The sequence below is a fragment of the Rhodamnia argentea genome, chromosome 11, assembly GCF_020921035.1.
Source record: "Rhodamnia argentea isolate NSW1041297 chromosome 11, ASM2092103v1, whole genome shotgun sequence".
NCBI lineage: Eukaryota > Viridiplantae > Streptophyta > Magnoliopsida > Myrtales > Myrtaceae > Rhodamnia > Rhodamnia argentea.
Window position 1 is genome coordinate 15,915,141 of NC_063160.1, and position 17,335 is coordinate 15,932,475.

At 41.7% G+C, this 17,335-nt stretch overlaps 2 protein-coding genes and 1 non-coding gene across 6 annotated transcripts; all 3 read left to right on the plus strand.

Moving 5' to 3' along the window:
• Positions 1 to 1,303: 1,303 nt before the first annotated feature.
• Positions 1,304 to 5,954, plus strand: LOC115753454 (glycine-rich RNA-binding protein 2, mitochondrial-like). 3 transcript variants are annotated; one of them, XM_030692065.2, is made up of 5 exons: positions 1,304 to 1,461; positions 2,755 to 2,890; positions 2,975 to 3,043; positions 3,558 to 3,664; positions 5,131 to 5,954. In XM_030692065.2, the coding sequence occupies exons 2-5, from the start codon at positions 2,764 to 2,766 to the stop codon at positions 5,578 to 5,580; spliced, it is 753 nt and encodes a 250-aa protein (XP_030547925.1). In that variant the 5' UTR covers positions 1,304 to 1,461; positions 2,755 to 2,763; the 3' UTR covers positions 5,581 to 5,954. The 3 variants fall into 3 exon arrangements, with proteins under 3 accessions (XP_030547925.1, XP_030547926.1, XP_030547928.1); XM_030692066.2 differs by lacking the exon at positions 1,304 to 1,461 and adding an exon at positions 1,605 to 1,737; XM_030692068.2 differs by lacking the exons at positions 1,304 to 1,461; positions 2,755 to 2,890; positions 2,975 to 3,043 and adding an exon at positions 3,089 to 3,197.
• A 4,387-nt stretch (positions 5,955 to 10,341) lies between these two features.
• On the plus strand, positions 10,342 to 10,415 carry TRNAN-GUU. Its single transcript has one exon. It is a non-coding gene; the product is annotated as a tRNA-Asn (tRNA).
• Positions 10,416 to 11,649: 1,234 nt separating this feature from the next.
• LOC115753439 (uncharacterized hydrolase YugF-like) lies at positions 11,650 to 16,938 on the plus strand. 2 transcript variants are annotated; one of them, XM_030692043.1, is made up of 10 exons: positions 11,650 to 11,988; positions 13,051 to 13,145; positions 13,232 to 13,329; positions 13,441 to 13,490; positions 13,661 to 13,756; positions 14,175 to 14,264; positions 15,084 to 15,176; positions 15,309 to 15,404; positions 16,193 to 16,258; positions 16,547 to 16,938. In XM_030692043.1, the coding sequence occupies exons 1-10, from the start codon at positions 11,788 to 11,790 to the stop codon at positions 16,673 to 16,675; spliced, it is 1,014 nt and encodes a 337-aa protein (XP_030547903.1). In that variant the 5' UTR covers positions 11,650 to 11,787; the 3' UTR covers positions 16,676 to 16,938. The 2 variants fall into 2 exon arrangements, with proteins under 2 accessions (XP_030547903.1, XP_048128381.1); XM_048272424.1 differs by lacking the exon at positions 14,175 to 14,264.
• The last annotated feature ends 397 nt before the right edge of the window (positions 16,939 to 17,335 follow it).

A 17,335-nucleotide genomic window follows, 5' to 3' on the forward strand; every position in this document is an offset into this window, starting at 1 on the left:
TTGTAATCTAAAGTCCAACATGTAAGGAGGATGCCGCTTGGTCTGTTGCTGTCTATTGCCATTGTTCATATGATTCGTACCCTGTCTATTGCTGTCTCGTGCACCGGTGATGCCTGTCTCAAGTGAGGAAAAGAGGTGAGAAAAAAACAGATCGACTCAGACAGAGCAGAGCAATGCTATGCAAAGCAAAGCATTACACAGAGACCAGTCTGGGTTTGGCTTGTGTATTGCTTTGAGGTGCATAGCTTGGCTGGCAGTTGGTTTTTTTACGTGTCTGTCGCTAGTCGAGATGACATAACTGGACATTTTAGAAGCCGACATCAGATCAGCCACGGTGATGCCAGCATGAGCTATGCAAACTCCCCCACCCCCAGGTGGGAAACTAGAGACTTTAAATGGGAGCTGGCCAACTCAAGAGAGCAAGAGGATCTTCACATGGAGAACATCCAACACTCTTTGTTCTGAGGTGGTGAAGGTTTCTGCTCAAGCTTTGCATCCAGAGCCCACTGCTTGTGGCTGTGACTTGTGGGCAGAGAGCAGAGCAAGCATGTGCTCCGTCGGGCCAAAAGGGGACTTCTTCATCATCTCTAATATAGATCAAAACCAGATATGCCTGTGGCTGTGACAATCATAGGTCAAATGTGAAAATTTCTTCTTTCCTCAGTTGGGTCTATCCGAGTTGGATGATCTCATTCAACTAATCTCCCAGGAGTGCTGAGCGACTGTCCATATATCATGTGAGAAAAGAAGCGAGCTGAATTATGTTTCAAGTTCAAGAATGAAGCAAAGAGCATGTTAGAAGGAGCAAGTCCGTTTATTTAGCGAAAAATGGATAATTTTTCTAAAAATGATCGTTTATATTTCTTGAAATAATTAATCGATGGAATATGTTTTCATTGTTGAAGACAATTTACGTCAAAATATTTTCATAGATGATGGAAATAATTTTTTTTTAGTTCATTTATATTTAATAGTGATATAAGTAATTATTTTTAAGAAAATACTTTTCAAGTCATGCATTTTTCATGAAACAAACGGGGCAATTATATCAAAATTTCTAGCGAAGCCAAACAATCGAAATAAGTCGCTTTTGGGGCAGATCGACGAATTTTAAAATTGAGAAGAATATATCTACTTATATTGTTAGCGAATCAAATCAAACCAAAAAAAAAAAAAAATTGAGGGGGCCAAACATTGAATTTGCCTAAAAAGGAAAAGAAAATTGACTCCGGTCAACCATAAACCTGAGACGGAAGGGCACCGTGCCCATCTTAATCCAACGGCCTAGAATCACCCGACTGATTATCCAACGGAGGAGCCCAACCGCCTCGTCGGGTTCAGTGATATCCATGGCGACGAGCGAGAAGTCAGACCAGGACCGAGAGCCCAAATCTAAAACCCCAATTCTTGCTTCACCCGATCGGGGTTAGGGTTTTGGAAGCAAAGAACGATCTCGTGGAAGTAAGTCTCGCGTATCTTCACTTTGTAAAGCTATCAGTTGTTTTTCGTTCTTGTTCTTGTTCTTGGTCATGGTACGCCGTTTCACGTGCTACTTTCGTTGCTGTGGAAGATTGCTCGCGGGTGGTTATTCGTGTGGTTTTTGATGGTGAATCTCGCATCTAAGTGGTTCTGTTTCATTTGAAGGAGAGATTTACAATTTTCTTCCTCGATTTTCCTTTGGATGGGTCATTTGCTTCGCACATGGTGCGCCATGTTGGAAATGGTGAGAGCTGAAAGGGAACATCTTTCTGGGTAGACAGGGACTGAGGAGAACCTGTTTGATGTGATGGGAAATCAAGATCCGCTTATGGGCGCTAGTCTTGCTACAGCATGATCACTCGTGCACAATCTAAATCGGGCTCGCCTGCTCCCTCAGTCCGTGAGATTGATGCAACTAATGTTCCGACTGCACATGTTCGTGTGTCGTGGCTTGATTGGACTGTCTGAAGGAGAACGAGATGAAAAGCTTTGTTTGTGTCATCTTCGGTGAAGACCTCTTATTAGCAAAGAAGTAGCGAACAGAGTGTTCTTTTTCCTATGGAAGAATTTTCCCAGTCAATCCTACTTTAGATGAATGGAGGCCATATGTGGGAGGCCCTGTTTGACATTGTTTTCGATAAAACCGTTAATCCTCCCAAAAAATTGTTGTTATTTGCAGCTAGCAAATTGCCTTTGTGTCCTTGATATACTGCAGTGTTGCCTGTAGTCTCTGATAGTCATGCTGATTTACTTAACATGGATTTGATTATCAAGGGATGGAACCAGGTGCATAATTGTGCTTTGGTGATGTCCAAGTGTGCTTTCTGCCACGTGCATAATAGAAGTAGTTGAGAAATGCATAGAATTGGAATGGAATTTTACAATGTGTATTGGTCAGACAGAAGACCAATTGAACTTCTTGAATACTATAACTCAAATATCAGTAGTTAATGATCTCTGAGATGCTGACAAGGCAGATGCATCTGAAGCTGAGAAATGGCACCCAGTATGGCTTCGAGGAGATAATTTTCTCAATTTGGAAACTTGCCAAAGCTTTAGTGATATATTTGATCTTATTGCAGTCCCAAGTCCTCTGTTTTTTGATGATTTGGTCGGATTCATATGCATAGCATACATAAGATCCACTGCTGCTTTTCGTCATCAAAGAAGATCTACTGTTTCATTGTATCTCTTGGAAAAATAAGAAATTACTGCTTTGCATTTATATTTGATCAGGATTAATGGATCTTTCTTCATTAATCTGCTAAACTTAAGGTCTGAGCCATGGCATTCATCAGCAAGGTGGGGAACATTCTAAGGCAGACTGTGAGCAAGCATGCGGACTCAGCTGCTCATTGTCCATCTATGTACCAGGCTATAAGGTGCATGTCCTCGAAGCTTTTCATTGGAGGTATGACAATCTGCTTCTCTTGTGAGTCATAATGCTTTCTGTCACTTTTACTAGTGTGTTATAGCTTCTTTTCTTGCATTGCAGGTCTATCGTATAGCACCGACGATATGAGTCTCAGAGAAGCTTTTGCAGGATATGGGGAGATAATTGAAGGTACTCCTGACGCGTTTGTCCATTTTATGTTAATAATAGCAAATTTGCTCTATTTGTTGTATATATTGTATCAAACAGAACATTGGATGCTGCTATCTCATGTGCAAGATGTGCTTAGCCATTGATCTGATGCTAAGCAGTGATTGCAGACATAGTAAGCTAATCGCATGTAGTTACTGCCTCTTTGACGGTACACTGTTGAAAATACTTAGATATGAAACTCATTTTTAATATTCAATGGCAGCCAGAAGGCATTTGATCATCTGATCTGTTGAAGAATATTTAAACTTTGGGTACAGCTGGTGTGCTTATGGTCTTTATCAGGAATTGCATGAGATTAATGACATAAGATTGTCTGCAACCTGTTCATTAGTCAACACCAGAACCAATTTACTTTTGAGTAATTGGCAATCTGCATAGGTTTAGTGAAAGTGGATACACGAGATTGCTTTAGTGTGCTTTATGTGCATTTGATTCTCGTTCATGGAATGCTGGTTATCTTGACATTTTGCAGCTAGAGTAATCATGGACCGTGAAAGTGGAAGGTCTAGAGGTTTCGCTTTTGTCAGTTTTGCTTCTAGCGATGAGGCCTCCAATGCAATCGAGGGCATGAACGGACAGGTAGGAATCTATATTTGTTTCTTAATTTTTTCTAGCAAATTACTGAGGTGTTCTATGAGTTATGGTTCTGATGCATGACTGTGCGCTATCAATTCCATCTATGCTTGTGGCAGCTAAGTTCTCCTATTTATGAGATTGCACTGAATGGCAATAGGCTTCTTATTTACTAAGGAAATTAATTACAAAAATGATAGCGTGAGTTTTCTTGTGGGCCAATCCAGAATATGTTTTCAAATGGTAAAATATAGTGCCTGGGCCTTTTGTTTCAGTGCATTGGCAGGGGCGAGGTGTTTATAGCATGATGTATAATGGTGGTCTATTTGCAATCGTTCACTTTCAACAAAAAGATAAACGTTGCAAGAGCCTTGGGTTAGGGATGGGCACGGGGCGTGATAAGGATGAGGATCACATTCCCCTTCCACACCCCACCGAGCAAAGATCTGCCCCGCACAGGCCGGGGTGTTGGCGGACTTTGAGAGGCAACGATGCTGCACGGGGCACCATGCTAGACACAGAAGACTCTTAAGTCTTTACAAACTAGTCAATGTGGGACAAAGTGAAGATGAAACACATGAAAGACACTTGTGCCACATTGTTTTATTAAGGAGCTTTCCAAGCTTGTATCTCATTAAAAAGAAATAAGACTTGCAAGAAAGAATATTTGAAAGGCTCTGTCTCCCGCTGGTTGAGTGATGAAAAAGATAAGTTAGCATAACTTTTAAAAGACAAAGCTTCTCCTCTCAATGCCTAACCCTTGGGGATGGGCTTCTATGGGCTTGGATTTTAATGAGTGCCATTAAAAACGTTTTAATTTATAAACTGACTTGTTATAGAATTAAGTGAATATATTTTAAAGTGCAAGTTTTGAACAATCCATGTAGAAGAATGCATTTCTATTTTGTAAATGTCGCTTGGTGGGGCAGGTTCAATACCAGCCCTGCCTGGGCCTGCAAGATCCCTGCCTTCTGCCCCGCTCCCCTTTTTTGAAGGGAAATTTTCCCCCGGGGCAGGGACATCAAGGCACCGTGCGCCATGCCCATTGTGCTCCATACCCATACCTTGTTTGGGTGTGGGACCTTTTTCTATCTAATTGCATATTAGAAAACGCGTTTGTTACAGTTTCACAGTATTCATAGGGTGATTAGGTCGCGTTATGTACTTATCTGCAGAGTATGTAAGAAATGATGGAGGGATTGATAACATCTTTCTGCTTTCCAGTTAAGCTAACAAGCTTCAGTGATTTTTTTTTGGGTTTTTGGTTGGGGGAGGGGAGGGGGGTCAGAATTCAGTGATTTAAGTTGGTGACGCAAATCAATTTTCTTTCTGGAGTGGCAGTGAGATTCCAACCTAAAAGTGTGAATTTGTCTGTTGTAAGATTAGTTGGGCTTGGTTTGACTAGGGTGCTCATTTCAACTCCAACCAACATGTGTGAATCCATCTGATGTTTTCTGTTACCCTTTTGCTAGGATCTTCATGGCCGAAAGATAAGAGTGGATTATGCCGTAGAGAAATCTCGTGGAGGATTTGGCGGTCCTGGTTTTCGACAGGGTGGCGGTGAATTTGGTAATGTGGGTAATTTCGGCAGTGGAGGTTATGGAGGAGGCGGCGGCGGATATGGTTATGGAGGAGGCGGCGGGGGGTATGGTTATGGACAAGGAGGGGACGGCTACAATGCCGGAACTGGTGGACATGGCGGTCGCAGTAGTTATCGTGGTGGTAGCTACAGTGGTGGCAGCAATTTCGAAGGTGGAAACAGTGGTGATTTTGGTGCTGACAGTAGGGGAGACTTCAGTGTTTCTGGTGGTGCCAATGGTAGTGACTTCTTTCCTAGTGATAATGCTGGGGCAGAAACATTGGAAGACAATCCTAAGGGCGATGACAATGAACCCAATAGTTATGCCAACACCAAAGTCTGATCAAAAGCCATATCTTAACAGCATATCTCAATGAAGTAGACAGCCAAGGGGCGGGAGGATGAGTCAGAGTGTAAAGCTCAAAAGGTGTTCTTTGTTCTCTTGCTTTTGTGTTCTGCTTTCTGCTTGAAGACAATGATGACTATAATTCTGTCATGGCCTGTTGTTGATGTCTCATCTCATGTCTGTGGAATAATGCTAAAAAGCATTGTTTGCCCGGGGAATTGTGCTCTAACTGCAAATGTAGAAGTCAAGATTTGAGCCCCTTCCACCCTTTTGGGGTCCTAATCTCCATGCTTTTAGATACTGGTGGGCAGAGATCATGTTTTGCTAGGATATATAATCTAGCATGGTGATCACAGTGCTCACTTTTTGGGTTCTAGATGTCGTTGTCTTAGCCTCGTTTTATTGTATTGATCATGTATAGAACAGTTATCGAGGTAGGAGCCAGGCAGAGATATTTTCAACTTTGCGATGTCAATGAGATGAGATGAGTGATAAACCATCTCATTTTTTCTGTATTCGATACATGAAAAAGTTTCAGGGATCTTTCCATTTCCTTGCATTATAAGCAAACATTGAATGTGCAGAACTTAAGGAAAGAAGAGTGTCGGAATTAACCGTTTGAATCATCTTGTCAAATTTATGGCAACAAAAAGAAAAAGAGAGTGAAAAAGGAAAATTAGTAAGACAGACTTAGCACGAGCAGTCGAGAGGAGTGGTGATTTAGCTCCTAAGCATCTGCAAGGTTATTTTGATTTATGTAAGGATGACAAGGCAAGAGGATGGACGGACATTGCGCAGGCACACAGCGTGGTCTCTCCTTGAATGGTTTTGAAGATCATCTGTTTCCACAAAATGGCCAAACATGGGGCCAATCAGATGGAAAATTTCACCGAGTCTTGGTGGATTCCGGTTTCGGCGAGGTTCAGCGCTCTGTTTTGTTTTTCTAGACGTGCTTATTAAGCTTCCGATCAAATACTTGCTGTGTCGGGAACACGGGGTCGTATTTCAGATGTGCTGGATGTAGACTTTTATACTAAGGGGCGGTAAAAAGAAGAAAGTGTAGTCAAGATGAGGGGCGTGATTAAGAATTTTTTTCGAGAATTTCAATGACACTGTGCAAATTAATAAAAAGGGTCCTGCTGAGAAGCGTAGAGAAGATATTAGTTAACCATTTTTACTGCAGTTACTGTACATATTGAGAGAGCATTGAAAATGACCATCTTTCTTCATTTGAATATTTAGCAAGTGCCTGGAAGCACTTGTTGATAAGATTCTTGCGAAAATTTTGCCGACCACCTAGGGGACGGAACGTTGGAACCTCCTCGTCTGCTCTCGTTCGTGTCCGCCTTCTAGTCAATGGAGTGAATTGGGTACGTGAAAATTTGCCCAAATGACAAACATTTAAAATTGAAAAATCTCAAAGATTGGCAATTCGTGTTCTCCCTCGTCATTATCGTCCTTGTAATCGTGTCATGGAAATCCCCATATTTTCGCTAATTATGCCGTAAAACTTGTGTATGTAAAATTCGCATTATGCCGTGTCACCGTCGGATTTGTAGAATAGCCCTGTTAAAATGTGTTAATTCGTATTAGAAATTGCTAGCCGTTCTTCGAGTGTGGAGTTTAGGAAATCAGGCTCCATCTGTTCTTGCGAAATAATATTTTCCAATTTCAAAATTTTCTGATATTTAGAGCGGAAAAAATGATTTTTCCGTTTCGAAAAAAGAAAAAGGGAATTCATTTTTCCCTCCCGACCCTAGTTGCAGAGCTTCGATGTGTTCCCCTTTCTCACTCTAGAGCTTCTTCGTCTCGTCCTCATCTGCAGAGCTGCTGCTCCTTTCCCCCACATCTCGTCCTTGTCTCTCCAACAACTAGGGCTTCTCTGTCTCGTCCCTCGTCTCATCCAGAGCCGCTCCTCCTCCTGCTCTCCTCTGCTGCCACTTCTCTTCTCGCTTTCTAACCCGCGGAGACGTGTTCCGATGGGCGCCAGCAAGTTTCTTGAGTGATTGCCGCAGATGCACTTGTTCTAGCCGCCCCGAGTACTGTCCTTGCTGTCTGCAACTGCAGTTGCAAGCCGGGTGAAAATATCTTCGTCATCTGGGGTGTCATTGTCTTTGGATGCTAGTGTAGTACAGGCCATGCAGAAGAATCCACAATGTTGTTGACTTATTCACACTTTCTCACGACTTTATTGCATGGTGGCGGAAGAGTGAGTTCTGAAACAAAAAGTTCACGTAATTTTAAAAAAAAACCAAAAAAATCATTTAAAGTATTAAAATAATATTAAAAAATATCCATATTAGCGTCAATTGTGCCACGTAGGATAATTGACGTCTATGCTAGTGATTTCCAATCTAAATTGGTCGAATCGACTCAATTAACATAAATGCAAAATTTTTAGGACTGAATTGGCATTATTGTAAAAGGTTTAGGACTTAATTGGCACTAATAAAAGGTTTAAGACTTAATTGGTACCAATACAAAAGGTTTAGATTGAATTGGCATAAAAAAAAGATTTATGACTAAATTGACACTAATGCAATAGGTTTATGACTCTTTTGACACTTTTTCCGTTGCTCAAAGTTAGCAAGATTTGGAGGTAGCTTAATTTATTGACCCATATGCCTGTCACTTCGTGGGTGATTAGATTACTCTGTTTATCTGTCCTATCTTCTATGTCTGCACACTATGTTTCACTCCTATCCATTGCATTACGGCACAAGGGATGCTCAGAATTGTTGTGCTGGCTAGGATTTTCCGTTTCGAAAAAGTTTTTCTTACGTGCTTATTGGCTGTGCAAGGCTGCTCGGTAGTGTGCATATGCAATATTCATATAAGATAGCCCGTACTTTGTCACTAAAGGAAGCTGAGTGAACTTTTTGATTCATTCTTTTTTCCCATATCTCTTCATTCTTTGTGCTTACATGTCACATAGCAATAGAGACGTCCATCCTTTTAGACCCACCCCTTCTTGTGCACTGGATGTGTGGATTTCGAACTATCGAACTATAATCTGCAATAGTTTTGCCAAGTTTTAAATTGTCCAGAAACTGTCGAGGTCGCGCTTTTGGAAGCAAAGCAGCGATCAAGACTAATTAGAGTAGAATTGGCAGTGCAAAGCTATTAACAGATGTTGGTAGAACGAAGAGGACAACTTAGCCGATGATGGTGAATACCCTTTGGCATGTTGTCTTGCTTTCGTTAATTATTGACGTGTTGTCATTTACAAAGATAAAGTGCTCCATTGCACGGCGGTTCTGAGTTTTGGACGTGACATACCATGGCTTGAGGTGTTTCTGCTGGAGATACTAGTTTGTTGTCTGAAGAGAACTCAACACTTGTACAAGCTTGAGCTTTTTAACTATCTGCTAGTGTTTTAAGTTGTAGAAGCTTGAGCTTTTTAACTTTCGGATAAATTGTTGTTTCCAGGTTCATAAGTTTCGTTCCGCCTTCGTGTGTGCTTTGCTTACATCTTTGAACTTGACCACCCAATTTCTGAGTGCACGATGTTTCTCAAGTTTGTGAACTGATAATTCAAAGATATTCAGAAAAATGCTGCTCTAAATTGATAATTCTTAAAAATGGCAACTAGAGCTTGTGAAACAATTTTCTCAGTTTCAAGTACGATCGTGACTTGGCAATCGCATTTCTATTAATTTGTGTTAGAAGTTAATAGTAACATGGAACTTAAAATTCATTTTGCAGATGGATAATGATAAGAAAATGAAAGTCGCGGTGGCGGGCGCAGCTGCAACAATTATGACAGTTATCACACTAGTTATGTACGATTCTGATAATTCCGAGAGCGATGACGAGTGTGCTTCACTTTCAACACGACTTGGAGAGATGGCATCGGCAATCAAGTCGTGGGGTCAAAGCAGCATCGATTACTCTGAACTCTAAGACGAGGTGATGAAAGTGGATGGATACGATGAAGAAGCCCTTGGATCGGTTTTTGACTATATATGCTATTACCGAGTCCGGAATGTTGGTTGATGTGTTCGACTCTATTGCTAATATTTTGATTGATGGAGTCTGTTTGTTGGCCGTTTATGGTCACTTGGCATGAATGTGCGAGGAAGGACAGTTTGACGTCTAGCGGACATGTGGTGGATCTTTTGCCCATCAAAAGTTTTGCGGGAACGCAAGACATCGATATCAGCTAGAGAAAGAGAGGAATCCCTCGTGATGCTATATGCTCAATTCGGTAGGTGTGGGCGTGCAGCTCAAAGCCGAAAACTAAGCACTCGAAAGGCCTCGCTCGCTCTGTTCTCATATGTAAAAGCAGCTGCTACCTAGCTCCTCCTGGAAGCACCCGAGCCCCGACTGAAGAACGCCGCGGAGCCTGATCGACCACGGGAGAGTCAGGACATCACAATCCCCCCAACCTTCATGGACTTGGACCTGACCCTAATGGATCCGAGCACAAGCACTGAGGTCTCGGGCCTAGGTAGCTGGAGACCCTGGGCACCTTATTCGTTTCCTCGGCAGCTCATACCCAAGTCACCGACGCCGGAATAGTGTATGTTCATTTTGGGAAAAGAAAAAAAAAACGAGGCAAATTTTCCTTATCAAACAATGAAAAATGTCATCTGGATCTTTTTCAGGTTCTAGTCAAACACCAAAAAAATTATTGTTCTTCTAGGAAAATGACTTTCTGGAAAAGCGTTATATCTTTTGCGAAATAAATGGGGGCATTAGTGGGAAATAGGAGCGAGATCATTCAATATGATTCTTCATTTATTTTAAAGACAACGAGCTGGAATAGCTCAGTTGGCTAGAGCGTGTGGCTGTTAACCACAAGGTCGGAGGTTCGAGCCCTCCTTCTAGCGGGTTATCTATTTTTTTACCTGCTTTCCTTCTTTTCAATTACTTTTTTGCCCTTCGTTTCGAACCATTTCTAAAATTCTCAATTAGTAAATCTCATTAAACCCCCTCCCCCACCTGGATTTATTCATTCCGGGGTATTTTTTAATCCCTCAATCTCTTGCGACATTAATCATAATTAACACTCGAATCATCAAGGATTAAAAAAAAAGTAATTAAATAAAAAGGAAAAGAGAGACATGGCATGATCTGAGAAATCACAGCCTTAGATAGATGCCGAGGAATATTGCTACGGCTTGACTTTGATTAAGTTAGCAAAACATGTCAATTCCTTTCCCCAACAATCAAATTGTGAAGAAACTTCGAGCCCAAAAGTGATCGAACTTATACATTTGACCGAGGAAAGTTACGATGGGTGAGGAAACTTATTCGCGGTAAAAAATAAAATAAATGATTTGAAAAAAAATATAAAATTTCGTTGTCTTTAAAATAAATATTTAAATAGAAATTGTTGTCGACGATAAAAATATCTTCCATTGACTAATTATTTCAACCAACCGTTTTCGGGAAGATATTTTTCAAGTTATTCATTTTTTCGCGAAATGGACGGAACCTAAGCTGCAAAACTTTACCGAGCATCAACTCGACCGATTGGGAGCTCCACAGCATAAATGTCGAAATACACAAATCGCGTGCGAAGACACGGGGTGCGAATTATAACCATTATAGTTCTCTATTTTTTTTCTGTTTTCCGAAACAGGCTTGGAACAGAAATTCGTTTGGTAAGAAAAAGAAATTCATCGGGACAAATTTTTAGCACAAAAGTAGGTTTTGAATAGAAACCAGCGATAGAAATTTTCAACTTTTTTGTTTTCGGAACGACAAGAGGAATAAAAATTCTTGTCATCCGTCTGTCATGTTCACGTTGTTGGTCGCGGTTCGCTGTCCGTCGACGGCGGTCGCTGCCCAAGTAAAAACTTTTTTGTATTATTATCAAACCAAAGAATGGAAAATTCGGCGTCCACGTTTCTTTGCTCAAATGATAGTTTAGTCGTACATAACACATATTACTTTCAGACGTTACGGATTCTGCGCTTCTTTTGAATTGGCTATGCCGCTATGCTGCACCTTCGCAATGAGCCCGGCCACCCCTTTGTCTCGACTCGCACACCCATCGTCCTCTCCTCTCTCTCTCTTGCATTTGTTGCACAACTCCGGAACTCCCCACCTCGAACGACCCACTCGCTCGCACACGCACGTACCCCATTCGCGCTCGTCTTCTCCTCCTCTTCTTCTGCTTCTTCTTCTTCGTCGCGATTTCTGGGTCGCGGAGGAAGGCCGACGAGCCGATATCGTCGTTGTGCCGAGAACCGAGGAATGGCTCTCAGGTGGGGTTGCCCACAAGCGGAGGGACGCGGGACGGCGGCGAAATGCGGGAGGCCGAGCCGTTTCGGCGCCTCTCTTGCACGGGCGGGCGGTGGGTTTCCGTCGTTTCTACCCAAGGAGGTGGAGAAGATCAAGGATCCTTTCGCTCGACGCTTGGCTCGGAGAATCGAGAGGGTCCCAGTTCCAGTGCAGGTACCTTCACTGTGCTTCCCCTCTCTGCATGCGTTTTCGTCTCGTTGCCCGAGCTTTGGCTTTGCGCCTTGCCTGAAAAGGATAACAGAGGTTCATTTCGTGCACTTGTAGCGATTGCTTTTGTTGAAAAGTTAGTGTCAATGCTTTTGAAGGTGGGCATTTCTGCTTGTGAATCTGTTGTTCTGGGTGTACTGTGTGGGCTATGCGCGTATTGGCCTTGCATTGCACTGATCAGGTTGGCCCAGTGAAAGGACCCACTGGTGGAAATGAACAAACTTCACTTCACTACGTAGCTTTAATCTGGTCCCTGTGAGAAAGCTCCCTCTTTTCAACCCCTATTTGGCGACACATTAAAGAATTGGTTAAATAGACATCAAGTGGGTGGGGAGAAGTCATGGTAGTAGCATGGGAAGGGGTGCTAGATTGCAGTAAAAACTTTCTTCTTGTCATGCGATATTGAGCAGATGAGTTACAGCCTGTCGACACTGTATGTGGGCATTTGGACTTATGCAAGTTTTCCGCCTTTTTTTTCTTTTTAATTTCCGGAACATACATCATGTGGACGAAATATAGACAGAAAATGTCCCTATTGGTGGAGTGTTGAGTGACGGCCTAATTACTTTGCGCGGTCCTTTTTAATCCACGCTTTAGACTTCTCAAAAGTAGGAGGCAACCACCCCAAGGTTCTTTATTTTCCAACGCTATACACTTGTTCAAACTGAATTTAACACGAACAGGATATAGAAAAGATGATAAAGTGAAATTGTCAGCTCAATTTCAGTGATGGGGGCAATATCAATTTTGTTTTTGCAGTTTCGCAAACTGTAATTTGGCTAAGATTTTGGGTGGTCTCTGCGATTCAAACAAATCCTTCTCAGAGGCTTATATTAGAGAAGTTTATGGCCAAGAGGGTAATTGCATAAACCAACCGCTAGGATGTTTTATGAACTTTTTCACTGGGGCCCTTTGCTCGTTTGACAGGACAAATTTTTCACTGAAATGCCTGAGGTCAAAAGCTGCTGTATGATAGACTTATCATTTTAATGTTTATTACACTTTCAGATTGAATTGACTGATGGTTGGGTAATGAGCAGTTGCGTGAAACCATCAATAAGAAGTAAGAACAATCCGGTGGTCCTGCTACACTGCTTCGACAGGTTCATTCGTTAATAGCAATCTTATCATATTAGCAGAACATTTTTACCAATTGCTAATATATGTCTGCCCTATTTTGTGACTTCAGTTCTTGTTTAGAGTGGAGATGTGCATATCCTTTGCTTGAGGAGGCTGGTTTGGAAGTATGGGCTGTTGATGTCCTCGGATGGGGATTCTCTGACTTAGGTTGATCAATCTGCTTGACTTTGTTCTTAGCTGGTTATTAACATCAGCTGACTGTACTTTTGATTGGATCCTCGATGATGTGATTTTTATCTATCAATTTATGTGTGTTAGAGAAGCGTCCTCCATGTGGTGTCTCATCCAAGCGACATCACCTCTATCAGGTGATTCCTGGGCTCTTGGTTACTTAGATTTGGGAAATGTTCTACTCCTCGTTTTGCTTTAGGATCCGAAGACCATGTTGCACTCAATCTTCTTTCTTGTTCTGATGTTGCTACGACCAACTTCTTAAAGCTCGGCAACTAAATTAAGATTCTGTCTTCTGCATTTTTAGTTGTGGAAGTCCCATATAAGAAAGCCAATGGTGTTAGTTGGACCAAGTCTGGGAGCTGCAGCTGCAATCGACTTTGCTGTCAATCACTCAGAAGCTGTGAGTAGATTCTTCCATGTTATTCCTGTTATTGAGCTTTGGGACAAGGTGGATACATCTTACCTGGAATAATATGGTACATAAATCCAACCATGTCGAGGTTATTGAAACGCATGCATGAGATTGGTGTTGAGCTCAATTGAGTTTTTCGTCTTTTTTCACTTTTGCGTTCAACTGTATCAAATCATCAATTTAAATCTGCCAATGACATCCTGCAAGGTTTGACGAGGTTGGACTATGTAAAAACTAAAAAGCTTTTCTTGTCCTTCATTGTTTGACCTTTTCAATCGTAATAAATGATCATGGACCACATTCAAGCCTGAGTTTTTACGTACAGTCCACCTTAGTTGATTTTTTTCCCTCCTTTCATGGTTATTGTCCTCCGGTTTTCATTCTTATGCACTTTTTGGCTTGACAGGTTGAGAAGCTGGTCTTGATCAATGGGTGTGTTTATGAGGAAGGCATAGGTCATCTAGCAAAATTACCCAAGTCGATCGCCTATGCTGGGGTGGGTTCTGAAATTGAATGTTGTTGGATGTATGTGTCGGACCGGATATATAGATTGCCGTTCAGTGCATTGAGCACCAAATACTTTCCATGAATTAGCACTTTCTCTATTTTCCTTTCGTTTCAAGTAGCTTGCAGTGATTTCACATGGCATATGCATTGAGCTTGATCAGTTGCTTTGTGATGGATTAACGGCCAATAACGAAACGACTACCTGACTGAATCTTACTCAGCCAAAAGATAGAGGTAAGAAGAGGAGGACCTGATGTTCAATTTCTATCTCCTAAGGATGGTGGCTCCAAATACCATAATCTTAAAAACTCATATTGCTGATGCAATCGTCAAGAAACCGCTGTGCCTTGCATCTTAGACAAGAAAGTATTTTAAACGCTTAAAAGCTCACCACATTCTCATGCTCTTAAAGCAAGATTGGATGATTGCAAGAACAGAATTAAGAATTTCGAATTATACCGAGGAAAGGACAACGGAAAGTGAGGAAAAAAAAAAAGAGGAAGAAAAAAGAGAAGAATACAAAAGAGAAGAGAAAGAACGAATAGAAATAACGGAAGCCTGGGATAGCATTTTCTTCTGATACCATTATTCCTCAGTGCATATCCTCCTCCACTTTTGTAGACTAAGTCAACTTAATGGTCTTATTTTTCTTATTCTCCGAGCACTGATGGAGCAAATGTTATGACGGCAGATGCTTCTCTAGAATGAGCCCATTGCTGCTGCAATCCATGAATGCAGTTTGTTTTAGTTCTTTGACTTTCCATCTAGTTGGTCCCTCCTGAACTTACCGTTGTCTGTTATATATCAGGTTTCTTTGCTGAAGAGCACTCCACTGCGGCTTTGTGCCAATATGCTGGCCTTCTACGGAATCTCATTGGCTACATGTTGCGATTGGACCAATGTAAAGTTCTGTACTCTTACTTGGTTAAGTTTCCTTGGCCCCATAGTTAAGCGTTATGTCATCAACCATAAAAGACATAGGCCTATAGTTGGAGCCATCTAAGCTTGTCTGTGTCCTTGTGTTGCAATCTAGGTTGGGCGCTTACATTGTCTATTGCCATGGTGGAAAGATGCAAGCGTTAGTTTTATGAGGAGTGGGGGTTATAATGTCCTTGACCAAATAAAAGAGGTACAGCAATTTTGATGTTTCTGCTTTACATCTGCCTGATAAACAGACGTTCTATAACGTCTGTTGAAGCATGCCGTCAAATAGGACAATGATTGGTTTTATTAGTGTGCTTTTTTTTAATTATTTTCTTATGCTAATTCAACTGCAATTATATAGTTTAGATGGCTTTTACATTTGTAGCGATGATTCGGCAAAACAATTGAAATTTTGCATGCTGACCCCTTTTTGTAATTGCACTGCGAGTAATTAATTGAGGATCCTGTTATCTTTAGCTCTCTAGGTGACCTCTGTAACGAAGAACCGTCAGATGCTAAATGTTTCTTTATGATATATTAGCGGCACAACAGTGGGAACATCCATCAGGGTGTCCTACCATGGAGCGGCAGTCAAGTGTGATAATAAAGGACGTCTTGTCCTACAAGCTACAGTAATTGATTGAAATTTCCAGACACTAGATGGAAATTTTGCTTTTCCATTAGTTTTATAACTGACTAAGCTCTGGCATAAATTGTCGATGCCCTTACCATACTAATTCAAGGCTGCACTAGACCAGAGTTGCTAACAATTGAATCTATTTTAAGGACTAACATGCATCTGCCGATAGTGCTCATCTGATTTGTTCCCAGCATTTTGAGGAACTTGATGGTTGATATCTCTCCTCTTTTGTAACGTATCTTGCAAGATGGTTATAAATTTTAAGTCTCGTTGGAGTCAGGATTGAGAGAAGGAATCTGAATAACCCATTCCCATGGGTGCGCCTCTGACTTGACAATATCATACTTATGCAGGTAAAGCAGAAAGTGCTCATTGTCTATGGCGAGCATGACAGGATAGTCACCAAGAAGCTCCAAGTGGTTAGTTCAGCTTGGACTTATAGTCGCCCACAAAGCCATAATGATTTGGTGTAGAATGAGATACTTGTCAAAAATGATTTTGAAGCTGGGACTTGTTTTGCTCCTGTGGCTTAGTTTTCTAGCTGTTTTTCCTTTCTCAGCATTCCTTAGCGCAGCTGATCCCTTCAGTTCCGTATTAGTTTATTCTGCTCTCTTTCTGTTTTGTCTTTCTTCTCCTCCTTTTAGAAGAATTTCGTTTTCCCGCACTTCGAATTTCTTACTGCCCTAACAAAAATGCTGGACATGCAGAGGCTCCACTGTGAACTGCCAAGTGCAATCATACGGCAAGTGCCGGAGTGCGGTCATTTACTTCATGTCGAGAAGCCCAATGCCATTGCGAATTTGATTGTGGATTTCGTCCTAGGCGGTAACTGCTGAAGAAGTTCATGTAGCGGGTCTTCCCTGTTTTCCTTTTTCAATGACTGCTTAAAAACTATATATAAACAGGTCTTTAATGCAGACATGGACAAGGTAGATTTTTTCTCTGGCCTCCTTAAGGATATCTATTTGGTTGTGCTTTCGAGTTCTATACAATGATGTATATAAGGGAAAAAGAAAAAGGATGCTTTTGACTCTTGTAAGCTCTTGGCGCTTTACGCTGCTTCTGTTAGTCCTTTGACAGCGTTCGCGAGTTTAGGGTTAGGGCTTTTCGCCCGTAGTTAGAGTTGTGATTAGAAGATTAGAAAAGCGCGGTGTTCACCGAATGTGCGCGCGCCTAACGTTTTAGTTTGCATACTTGCTGCAAAGCCATCCATCATCCTTTTTTGGACCATGATCAAAGCTAAAATGACCTGAACTTACTGGGTTTCAGTGGACACATTGAACCGCCCTTGAGCACTGCACAGCCTTGTGACATGCATATGGGTCGGACACCAACCACCCTGGCTACGGCTGCCGGCGGTGTATGGCATTCGGGCATTCAGCTAATGACATGATAAAGACAACCCGAACCGTCCATTCAAAAGACATGGTGCCATCTTTCAACTAGGTTGGACTAGTTTCGACTTTCCTTCCGAGTCTTCGATTTGGACTATCAAT

Coding starts and splice junctions, on each gene's coding strand:
- LOC115753454 (XM_030692065.2), top strand. CDS start 2,764: ATGGCATTCATCAGCAAGGTGGGGAACATTCTAAGGCAGACTGTGAGC. Junction 2,891..2,974: donor CTCGAAGCTTTTCATTGGAG/GTATGACAATCT, acceptor CTTGCATTGCAG/GTCTATCGTATAGCACCGAC. Junction 3,665..5,130: donor TCGAGGGCATGAACGGACAG/GTAGGAATCTAT, acceptor CCCTTTTGCTAG/GATCTTCATGGCCGAAAGAT.
- LOC115753439 (XM_030692043.1), top strand. CDS start 11,788: ATGGCTCTCAGGTGGGGTTGCCCACAAGCGGAGGGACGCGGGACGGCG. Junction 13,330..13,440: donor ATGGGGATTCTCTGACTTAG/GTTGATCAATCT, acceptor TATGTGTGTTAG/AGAAGCGTCCTCCATGTGGT. Junction 13,491..13,660: donor AGCGACATCACCTCTATCAG/GTGATTCCTGGG, acceptor CTGCATTTTTAG/TTGTGGAAGTCCCATATAAG.